This window comes from Octopus sinensis, linkage group LG2, assembly GCF_006345805.1.
Source record: "Octopus sinensis linkage group LG2, ASM634580v1, whole genome shotgun sequence".
NCBI classification, from domain to species: Eukaryota; Metazoa; Mollusca; class Cephalopoda; order Octopoda; family Octopodidae; genus Octopus; species Octopus sinensis.
The window spans coordinates 155,939,795-155,952,224 of NC_042998.1; the positions used below are offsets into that span (position 1 = coordinate 155,939,795).

Sequence of the window (12,430 nt, forward strand, 5' to 3'; positions counted from 1 at the left end):
CGTACCCAATGATTGGCATAGCAAAATTATAGTCAACTGCTACATAATTAAAGGAAATACTTTAGAGAGAGATAATTATATTGGTATTAAATTGTTGTGCAAGGTAATGAAAGTTATGGATAAATGAGATGCAGTTCAGTTTTGTGCCAAGGAGAAGTACTACTATACCCTCTTCTTGCTGGGGCTACTGCAGATGTTCTTGGTTAAAATCAAGCTACTGTATTTAACATTTGTTGAGCTGGGGAAAGTCTTCAAAAGGGTTTCTCATTCTACAGTCTGGTAGTTACTGAGTATGCTAGGGGTAGACAAAGGACTAGGATGACTGGTGATATGCAGTGCTCAAAAAGACCCACCCATCTTGGTGTCTTGGTGAAACTGAGGTTCTGGAAACATAACGTCTACATACACAATTGGGCCCTTCACCTTATCAAATCCACTCTCCACCTCTTCATTCTCTACCACTGATCCCTTTATCACTTGTTTATCAGTAGTATTTCACTACTATAATTAAATAAGGGCAGAACTATATATTTTATCATCTTTTCTGTGATTCTAGTTACTTTTCTCACTACCTGGAACTTTTCCCAGCCAGTTCTAATTCTAGAAACTACATTTTTAGAGTATCCTCCTCCACTGCTAATTTGGTCACCAAGGTAACAGAAACAATTTACTTCTTCTAAGGACACCCCCTGGATACTTGAAGAAATCTATTTCCTTTAGGGTTTATTGTTCCTATACATCTACTATACACAAAGATTACTTTCTCTGTTAACCTTCCTCTGATTCCACTGCACTTATTATATATCCCTAGCTTGTACTGAGTACACCATATAAAATGTCTACCTACACCATTTCTATATATTGGGCAGGGCCCTTCTCCTGGATGGACTAGTAATTTGTCAGCTTTCCTGCTCATTAGGACTTTGTCTTTACTAAATTAACCCTAAGATTTTTTGATTCTATGCCTTGATTCCACACTCGAAATTTCTTCTCTAATTCTACTGCTGATTCATCTATGATGATAAGATCATCAGCATAGAGGATCTCCCATGAGCAACCAGTCTAAAAATTTCTCTGTTATGGCCTGGAGGACCATGATAAAAAACAAGAAGGAGCAGAGAACTGACCTTGATGAAATTCTATGTACACACTAAATTCATTGCTATGCTCGCTGTTGCTATTTTTCTTACTGAAAACATTTCTTTACATGGCTTGAAGATTGCCGCCAGCCACTCACCTATCTCTAGCTTCCTCAGTGACTACCAGATGAGGGAGCAAGGGACCCTGTCAAAAGTTTTCTCCGTGTTGACAAATGCCATGTACAATAGTTTATTTTTGACTAAATGCTTCTCCTGCATTTGCCATACTAGTAAGATAGCATTTGTAGTACTCCTGGCACAAACACAAACTGCATTTCATCCAGGTTAACTCTCTTTCTAATTAATTGAGTTCTGGCCTGTTCTGAAACTTTCATGACCTGATCCAGCAATTTGATACTTCTGTAATTACTTGCTTTGTAGCAGTTGATTATAATATTCCATCATCAGTCTTTGGGTGACTGCTTCCTGGAGAACCTGATTAACTATACAGGTTACTAGAAGGATTGCTATATCCCACTCCACTAAATATTTTAAGCACCTTGGCAGTAATTCCCGATGGACTAGGAGCTTTCCCTGTCTTCATATCCTTAATTATTTAATCTATCATGCTGCTGTCAAATCAGATTGATGGTCCTTTTATTTTTCATATTAGGAAGACTCTCCATCTACCATGCATTTTCCACTTTTAGCAACCTTTCACGGTGACACTTTCATACTTTCATGCATCTTTTCAAAATCACTAAGTGTACTATCTTTCATCCATACACACACACCTCTCTCTTATATCATAATTTTCTCAGACATGCCTCTGGTCCTCACACCATAGAACATTGGCAAACCTCTTCCTTTCTACCACTCCCTTTCCTAAATATACATGTCACCTAGCTTCTTTTCTAGCTATCTGGAATAGTTGTCTGCTACTCCCACTCTTCCAATCCTTCTAGGCCTGTTTCTTTACTCTTATGGCATTGTCTACTTCACTGTTCCACCACTATGTCACCCTAGATCTGACTGAAAGTTTGCTTCTTGGAGTGCTTCTAGCTGGAAGCCTGAAATCTTTATATGTAAAAGATATATATATGCTTTATGTAGTCGTTGGTTTTGACCAGTCAGAAATTTACCGTCTATTTCACGTCTATTATTGCTGTTTTCATATATATATGTCTGTATATACATAGTCTGATCAATAAGTATCCGGACTGTTGCCATAGTAATGAAGCTAAAGCATGCAGAGTAAAGTCGCTTGGCACAGATTGACCTTGGACTCTGTTGTGCATGTGCACTAAGTTTTAATGCTCTAGCTCACTTCTGCTGTTTACAGCAGTGCTTGGGAGGAAGGTGTGTAGCATATGATTGTGGAAAATAGCAATGAGTAAATGTGTGTGAGTGTGTGTGTGTGTGAGAGAGAGAGAGAGATAGAGGGATTAAGGAAGAGGAAAAGTTAGAACAGTCATGGTGAAAAAGAACATCTGTAGATGGGAAATAATGTTTGAATAATGTTAGTAGAGGTGGTTGCTGGTCAATAACAGTGAAGCTGAAAGGTGGTAAATAAGAGTGGAGATGGTTGATGAGCAATGGATGTTGATAGCAAGTACTTCAGTGAAGGAAGAATGATGACTGGCAGTACAGAAAATGTGATGGTATGGACTAATAGATTCTGTATTTATTAAATCACACCAGCAGAATAATACTGAAACAGAAGAGAATGTGGATGGTGAGAAGGTGAATGATGAGGAGAAGAGTAAATGAGTGGTGGAGAGATAAGTTATTGAGGGATGAACAATAAGGAGACAAAATTGGCATAGCCCAATTGAAGGATGTTTTCAAAACTTGTTTATGGAATCAGTACAGATTTGGCTTGAAGTAGTATAGATGGCATCAGGAAGAAATGAAGTATAATATTAGCTGCATGTAGGTGGGCATTGCTGGAGGTGGTAGCATGTAGAATGTGAGACACAAAGTTGAAGCATATGGCACACTAGGCATGATATAGTGACACCATGTTAGTGCCTTGTAATAGTAGTTTACAGGCTTTCTCAAGAAAAAAAAAAGCACTAATTTTCTTACTGATGCTTATAGATACATATTTGATATATTCGTGTTGCTAAATTGTTTGTGGATTTAAGGTAGGATGCTATTAAATCTTTTTAAAGGAATGTATGATTTTGTGTTAATGGCATCTGTACATTCATTCATGCTGCTTAAAACCAAAAGTCTTTTATTCTTGTACAAGTCTATGCTAGTGCCATAGGAAAGTATTAGTTATGATAATAGCTCTCAAATTGCAACTCTTTTTAACCAGTTTTATCATTATCACATCAGTGAACTGCACATATTGGACTGCCAGTCGAATATCTTTTTCATCTTATAGAGTAATTGTTGTACACTCTACTCTGTACCTCCCCTCTTTTTTTCTTTACTCGTTTCACTTAATGTTTTAATTCAATTCTACTAACACATTGAACTTTAATAAAAGTTATCCATTTTTTTATTTGTTAGTTTGTGAGGAAGAAATCAACCTGGATGATGGAATCATGTCACTGTTTCCATCAGTGAACTTGGATACAGGTAAGAATTACTGCTACACATCCTGTAAACCATTTCAAATATTGAATTTTCTTAGATGTTTTGTCTACACTTCGCTTTTAAGACATTCTCTTTTGTCGTGCACTATCATTCAATAATAATGCATGAGTTTATATTTCATTTTTTTATTTTCATCCAAATGATATTCATTCTAAAACTGAGGTGGAAAATATTTGTTCTGGTTTTACCTGACAAATGTGAATTATACAATGTATTTTATAAAACTGTTGTTTTTTAAATAACAGTTTTATTGTTGATCAAGAAGACCTATGAATAATAGATGTTCAAACATGACCTTTCCAACTTTTTTCAAGCATAGTATATCATAGGACACACAACAGTGTGTCCTATTTGTAAAACAATAGGGTGTGATTTGAAAGAAATTTGACTGTTATTTCTGACAGGTTGAGCAACAACCAAGAGGCTTCCTTGTTAGGTCCAGAAAGTACATTGGGTAAGAGTGTAAAAAGTAGTTTACTGAAATTTTTATTATGCTCAGTATATCACTTGTTAAATAGTAAGAGAAGTGTTTATTAAAAGAATAAGTAAGATTTTTAAAAAAACATAACGTTATCTGAAGAGATGTTTACAGAGGAAGGAAGACTATTGGCTTCAAACCACAAAACTTAACTTGAAATAAAAGCTAGTAAAAGAATGTAAAAAGCATTTTGCTCTTGTTGCTTAAAATAAAGTTCAATCATATATTTTGATTATAGAGTGATGTACAGACAGTTGGGAACGTTATCAGTATCAATGTATTACAATTTGAGTGACATAATGTAGTAAAGTAGATACAAAAGAGAGTTTATAAAACACAGACACACACATACATATATATATATATATATATATATATATATATATAAATAAGAATTTAAATATCATGGCCAGTCATAAAGTGACCATTGGTTTTGCACCTATTGGTTTTGCAACTTGTCAGACTCAAATGGCCAAAGGCGTTAAGCCCTTTCAGCACATTTGAGTCTGATGAGTTGCCTATACTGCTAAGCACTTTATTGGTGTGAAACCAATGATCACTCTATGACTGGCCATAACATTTGAATTCCTAAAAACACATTACTACTCTAATTCTTTAGAGTGTGCTTTTTTGGGATATATGAACTATTGACAATATGTATGTCTGTGTGTGTGTGTGTGTGTGTGTGTGTGTGTACAATTGCAGCATGGAAGATGTTTGTAAGCCATGTGTCAAAATATTTTCAGCGCTTTCAAACCACGGCCTGTTCACTGACAGAACTTCATGCTGCATGAAGTTTTGTCACGGTTTCAAAACGATGAAAATATTTTGACACAAATTAAATTTAAATGTTGAAGTGCAACTAACAGTTTTTGTGTGTTCTTAAATGGCTTACAAACATCTTCCATGCTGCAATTGTTTTTGTTTCAGCACACAATCTCAGATTAAGTCACTTGCTATGCAAGTACATCTTCATAGATATATATATGCAGAGGACATAAAGAAGATTGGAAAGATATCAAGTGAGTATGCTCCATGGGATGTGCAATGTAAGTGTGCATGAATAACATACTACAAATCTGCTAAGAGAAAAGCTGGGCATAAGAGATGTAGTGTAAAAGAAGACTGTGTTGGTAAGGACATGTAATGCACATGGATGAGGACAGATGTATAAAATAGTACTGATCACTAGATGTGCATGGAGTCTGTGGACAAAGAGGACTCAGGAAGACATGGGATGAAGTAGTGAAGGCTGACCTCAGGACACTGAGTCACAAAGATGAAATGATAATGGGCCAGGATGTCTGGCAATGCAAGATTCTTGAGAAGACCTGCCCATCGTGGTAAAACCGACTTCTGGAAGCATTGCATGTGTATATATTGTATATGTATGTGTGTGTGTATATTTTTTATCTTTATTTTTTACTTGCTTCAGTCATTAGACTGTGGCCATACTGAGGCGCTGCCTTGAAGAATTTTTAGTTAAACGAATTGGGCCTAGTACTTTTTTTAAAAGCCTGTTACTTATTCTATCATTCACTTTTGCCAGACTGTCAAACAAACTGTAAACAAATCAACAGCAGTTGTCAAGCAATGTTGGGACACAAAGACACACACACACACACACACACACACACACACACATGCACACACACACACATGCACACACACACACATGCACACACACGTGCGTGCACACACACATGCATGCACACACACATGTGCATGCACACACACATGCATGCACACACATATACATGCATGCACATGCACACACACATACGCACACACACACACACAAAATGGTCATAGCAAGAAAATCTTCAAAACTCAGCAGCTCAGATATACAAGCCAGTAGTCTATATAGATAATTCAGGTTGTAACAACAGCTAGTCTCCATAGAGGCAGTTCTGTAAAGTCTTATCCTAGCCTCAATGTGTAACAACAGCACCAACACACACACACACACATTATATGTGCTGACAGGTGAGGGTCAGCAAAATTGGTTTCAATGAATTCCATCTGGCCAATATAAGTAAGATGATAATAATGAGAATGATGAGTGTGTGTGTATGTGTGTGTGTGTGAGGGAGAGAAAGAATGAGAGGAAAAGGGAGGGAGATAGAAGGTAGGGAGGGAGAGAGAAAGAGAGAGAGAGATAATGAAAACTTAAGGAAATTGCATAATCTGACTAAAGAGGTTAAGGAGAAATTGGGAATCCTTGTTCACGCAAACAAAACTGTTAACCTATATAATTTAGGCTTTCAATCTTATAGATCCCTTATTAATAATGAACTACTTAGAGACTAAACTTATATCAAAGTCTAATTCATTTAATATTAATATTAATCTATTACATGAGACTCAATGTTTTATATCAAAGGCTCACAGTGAACTGCTACCAACATGAACTGCCAATCGCTCACAGCTCTTTAATTTATAACAATGAATCAGTCCACCTTTAGTCATTTGGTGGGGGTCAGAATCTTTTTTAGAAACTCCCCTTTTTAAAATCAGTCTCCCCTATCTTCTTTTTTGAGAACAGAATTCCACTCCAAGTTTTAATATCTCTTACATTTAGGGTTCAATTCCAGTGTTCTGTTCTTTTCAATTTTCTGGTGTTAGAACGTGTAGTTTCAAATTGTTTTGATGTTGGTATCTCAAATGGGTCATACAATATTTCCATAGGGATTTCATTTCTTGTGACTATTTTTTCTATGAATTTTTGCTTAAGCTGGTTAATATGTCTTTTGCATTTGATATTTTTTCCTTTTACCAGGAATGTCATTCTTCCAAATTGTTTAATTATTATACTGTCCTCCCAGCTTTCTTTACAAATAACTTTGTCATCTAACTTGAAAAATTTTGAAGTACTTTTATTGTTTGCCTTTTTTTTTATTTTCACTCGGTATCAGCCAATCTAAAACAGATCTGATCTTTCTAGCAAACATCAATTCTGCGGGTGACATTCCTGAGAGAGTATTTAGATTAGGTGTCACCTGGTACACTCTTAGAAATTGTTTGAGTGCAAAATAGTCCATCACTTCATTGTTTGCCATTTTCAATGCCCTCTTGAAAGTATCAACAAAATGCTTCACTTGTCCATTTGACCTAGGATGATAAGGCGGAGTGGTGACATGGATGGCAAACATTTTACAAAATTTTCTGAACTTGTCTGTTGTAAATTGAGTTCCATTATCAGACACAAAGGTATCTGGAATACCATACTTGGCGAATAATTCATGTTAAAAACTTATTGTAACCACAGATGTTGGCTTTTTACATTTATGCACTTCTGGTCACTTTGAAAAACTGTCCACCACAACAAGGTAATATGAATCCTTAAGTGGACCTGTGTAATCAATATGCTGTTTGGCCCATGGAACATCTGTTTTTGGCCATGGTTGCCATTTAGTGATTTTACAGCTAAGGCACACCCTCTGCATGATTACACAGATTCTTCAATGTCACGGTCCGTTGTTGGCCAATATAGGTAACTCCTCATTAACGATTTCATTCTCAAAATCCCTGGGTGACCAATTTGAAATTCCTTTAATAATCACTTTTGTAGTGTGGCTGGCACTATGACTCTTTGTGCACACATCAAAATATTGTCACACAGTGAGAAATGGTTCATATTTGTGTTGGCATATTTTTATCACTTTTAGCCTTCAGTATTTCCTTCATTTTTATAATGAATTTATTGTTTTCTGATTTTAATTTTATGTCTTGTAAGGTAACTGGTAGTCCATGAATGATGTTACATGAAACATTTTCAATTTCATTTTCCGCTCACAAGTGGCAATCATGGTATCATCAAATCATTCTGCATTTTTTTAAATCAGTCTTCACAAACAATCTGCATGACCTAATTTCTTGGATGGTATATACTCTATCTTGAAATCATAGTTTAATAATATCATAGCCCAACATTGCAATCTATTAGAAGTATGGGTAGGAATTCCTTTTTTTAACCCAAATATTAATGATAATGGATGGTGATCAATCTGTAGGTGAAAAGTACCATATTTTTCTTAAACAACATAAAAATAGAGTATAGGACATACAATACAAGGAAAATTCCCCTTCTTCAGTCGCCTTTGTTTCATCTACTCCGCGTTTCGAAGGTAAAGGCGAGACATGACTTTAATGAAACATTCCTTCCCGCGAAAAGCAAATTAAATAAAATTTGAGATTTTTTTGTGGAGGGGTAAAAATGGTAACAAAAACAGGGCAGTAAAGACAGTACAAAATATAAACAGTAAAAGACAGGACAAGGAGAATAACAGTAACACAAACATGGAGAGCTGTTAAGCCAGAACGAAAGAAAAAATATTTTTTGAGTGCTTTTTGAGGACGGCAAAAGAGAGACAGGAAAGTCGTTCACACTTGAAGAAGCCAGGTCAGAAAGACAGTAGTAGCCTCGTTGCGGGTCAACGATGGGAGGGAGGAGGAGGAGTAAGAGAAAGGGGGAGAAAAAAAGGGAATGGTTGTAGAGAAAACCAGAAAGAATGAAGAATGAGAGAGAGAGGAACAGTATGGTAGAAGAAAAGGAAACCAGAAAGAATGAAGGATGAGAGAAGGAGCGGGACAGAAAGGTTAAGAGTGTGCATCATTATTAATATTAAGATAAAACTTACTTAGAAATGGATGCGTGCGTTCCGTCATATAATAACAAATTAATAAATAAAACATGCATATATACATACATATATATATGTACCTACATCTACATGTATATATATATATATACATAAGTAAGTTTTATCTTAATATTAATAATGATGTGCACTCTTAGCCTTTCTGTCCCCCTCCCTCTCTCATCCTTCATTCTTTCTGGTTTCCTTTTCTTCTACCTTACTGTCCCTCTCTCTCTCTCATTCTTCATTCTTTCTGGTTTTCTCTACAACCATTCCAAATGGCTGCACCAGGCTTCAATCTTGATCTAGCAGAGTTTCTACAGCTGGATGCCCTTCCTAACACCAACCACTCCAAGAGTGTAGTGGGTGCTTTTTACATGCCACCGGCACGGGGCCAGTCAGATGGTACTGGCAACGACCTCGCTCGAATGTTTTACACATGCCACCGGCACAGGTGCCAGTAAGGCGATGCTGGTAACGAACCCGCTTGAATGGTGTCTTTTACGTGCTACCGGTACGGAGGCCAGATAACCGCTCTAGCAATGATCACGTTCAGATGGTGCTCTTAATACTCTACTAGCACGGGGCTCAAATGCCAGTAAGGTGACGCTGGTAACAATCACGCTCGAATGGTGCCTTTTAAGTGCCACTAGCATGGAAGCCTGTTAACCGCTCTATCAATGATCACACTCGTATGGTGCTCTTTGCACCCTGCTTGCACGGACGCCAGTCATCGAATTTGATTTTGATTTTGATTTTGATTTTGATTTCACTTGCCTCATCAGGTTTTCGCAAGCAGAGTTTTAGTGTCCAAAGAAGGAAAAGGTACGCATAAGTGAGTTGGTTACGCCCCTGGCATAGGCCACAAGATTATGGTCTCATTTGGCTTGCCGGGTCTTCTCACGCACAGCATATTTCCAAAAATCTCAGTCACTAGTCATTTCCTTGGTGAGGCCGAAAGTTCGAAGGTCGTGCTTCACCACTTCATCCCAGGTTTACCTCTTCCACAGGTTCCCTCAACCGCTAGGGTGTGGCACTTTTTAACACAGCTGTCCTCATCCATTCTCGCCACATGACCATACCAGCGCAGTCGTCTCTCTTGCACACTTTATCTGATGCTTCTTTGATCCAACATTTCTCTCAAGGTACTTACACTCTGTCGAGTATGCACACTGACATTACACATCCATCGGATCATACTGGCTTCATTCCTTGCGAGCTTATGCATGTCCTCAGCAGTCACAACCCATGTTTCACTGCCATGTAGCATGGCTGTTCGTACACATGCGTCATACAGTACACAGAAAATCATATGCTCCATTAAAAGTGCCTACATGAGTGTACAGGAGTGTATGGATGTATGTATATGGATAACAGTGTCTATCTTTGAGAGATTAAATATTTAGTAATGATTGTGTGTATGTGGACATATATAGATATGTATAATCATGTTGGTGTGTGTACCTGTATGTGAGTCAGTATGTAATTCCTGCTTCATATACTGAAATTCCTACTTCATATACTTCAAATAGTATAAACTACCTGCCCGGAACATTAAAAAAAAGAAAGAAAATCAGAGAAACTCAACCTAATGTACGTATCAACAGTCCAAGGGACTTAACCTAGCTTTCGATAAACGTGAATTACTACCCGTCTTACATTTTTACTTACCCTCGTAAATTCTATGCATCATGGCAAATTCTTGAAAATTACTGGCAACTATTGTTATTTTTGATTTCCACTGCCTAATGAATGCTAACAAGAAAACCAAGCTTCATTTATTCAAACCATAATAAGTTTCTTTTACTGAATTTAAGGTTACTTTGCAGGTTTTGCTTCCAAGTTTGGACTTTCTTCTCTACAGATTTGGCTATGCAGATTAAGTTATCAGCTTACAGAAGTTTCTACAGATAACTGGTTTTAAACTCCTCTGTTACAGCCTGTAGAACTATAATGAGCAGGGTGGGACTGAGGACTGAGTCCTGATGCACCCCTACTTGGACGCTAAATTTGTTATTAAACTTATTGCTAACTCTCACTTTGCTAACAGCACCTCTGTACAGCCCTCACAAACTATTCCTTTGCCCTTAACTTCCCTAGTGACCACCAGATTGTAGAGCATGGAAACTATCGGTTGACATATGCCATAGTCCCTCTTCCTAGTACAAAGCCACATTACTTTTCATCTGGACAAATTATTCTATTAGTCAATTGTACAATATTGTTTTTCTTAACTTTCATGACTTCATCCAATAATTTAATGTCTGTAATATCATCTCTAGTGCAGCTCATTTGCCCTTGTAACTGCTGCTGTGCTATGCCAATTGTTAGGTATGATAATTTTCTCTATTACTGGACTCTGTATGCCCTGCTCTGCTTTTTTGACTTTCATGTCCTTGCTTGAGTTTGCTATAAAACTGCTGTCAACTAGAATGGATTGTTTCTCTACAGAGTTATTTCTCTCATGCATTTTCCTCATTCAACAACCTTTCATAATATCCTTGCTGAGCATACCTGATGAGAAGCTTCTCTTCTGGTTATTTGCTATTGCTTATTGCTGTTTCTTTTCTTCCAGTCTTCCTAAACTTGTTTCTTAGCCTTTATAGCTCTATCTATAGAACTATTCCACCACTACCTCACCAGTTTTCAGGCTGGGATCTTGCACCAGTCACATTTCAGTGCTGTCACCTTCAAACTGGAAATCCCAGTTGTGTTCTATGTTATAGGTTTTTATCATCCCTTTGAATGTGTCATTTAGTATTTCTCTGAGCTTTCAACTCCTATGTCCTCCTTCTCCAGATTGTCTTCTGTTTCTGGGTTTGACAAACTCTCACTCTTAAGTTACTAAACATTAATTTGTGTGGTAAAGTTTTCACCAAGAAAAAGACTTAGTAATCACAACCAACTGTCTGTTTTGTTTCATTTAGAGAGTAAAAAATCTGGCTACTGCATTCATGTAATTGATTGTTGATCATGTCTCCTGAAGCCAGTGTGGCAGATGGTTAAGTCATTTGTGTCACAGAACTCCAGAGGCTTGATCCTCCTCATTTTGTGTACCATAACCATAACCTGCAAATAAACAGGAGAAACTATCATAATGCTGTTCAATATGTCCATTAAAGAATGAGTTTGCTATTATTTATTTTGGCAGTAGTCTTGAAAGCAGTGTTGTTCATCTGCTTATGCAGTGATAAATGTTGCTCCTATTTGTTCAAGACTTGTCCAAACATATTTTGCTCACTAAATCTCATTTACCTTGTCTATCCATTTGTTTGTGTGGAAGCTAGGCAAGTATCTTTTGGTACATCCTTGGACTGATCAAAGTCTTGTAAGTGGATTTGGTAGATAAAATCTGAGAAGCTGGCATGTATACATGTGTGTGTGTGTGTGTGTGTGTGTGTGTGTGTGTGTGTGTGTGTGCATGTATATGTGCGCGCTGAAAAACTGGGCATGAACTTTGAAAATTTACAGAACAGGGCAATAAAAAAAAAGTGCTTTTTTTTTCAGGACGAATCAAAAGAACAGAGACAGAAGATTTTATTTTTCAAATGAGAGTCTTCATAGAAAACCAGGAAAGAAGAAAAGAAAAGCATAAATGAATACACATTGCAAAACAAGATGATAAA

The 12,430-nt window shown here is 37.0% G+C and overlaps 1 protein-coding gene across 3 annotated transcripts in view; it reads left to right on the forward strand.

The window, feature by feature from the left end:
* Positions 1-12,430, forward strand: part of LOC115228662 (early growth response protein 1-B) — a 101,355-nt gene that overhangs the window by 20,807 nt on the left and 68,118 nt on the right. For all 3 annotated transcript variants that reach the window (XM_029799205.2, XM_036500334.1, XM_036500341.1), the window contains exon 2: positions 3,600-3,668. In XM_029799205.2, the coding sequence (XP_029655065.1) occupies positions 3,600-3,668 (69 nt within the window). The remainder of the gene's footprint in view (positions 1-3,599; positions 3,669-12,430) is intronic.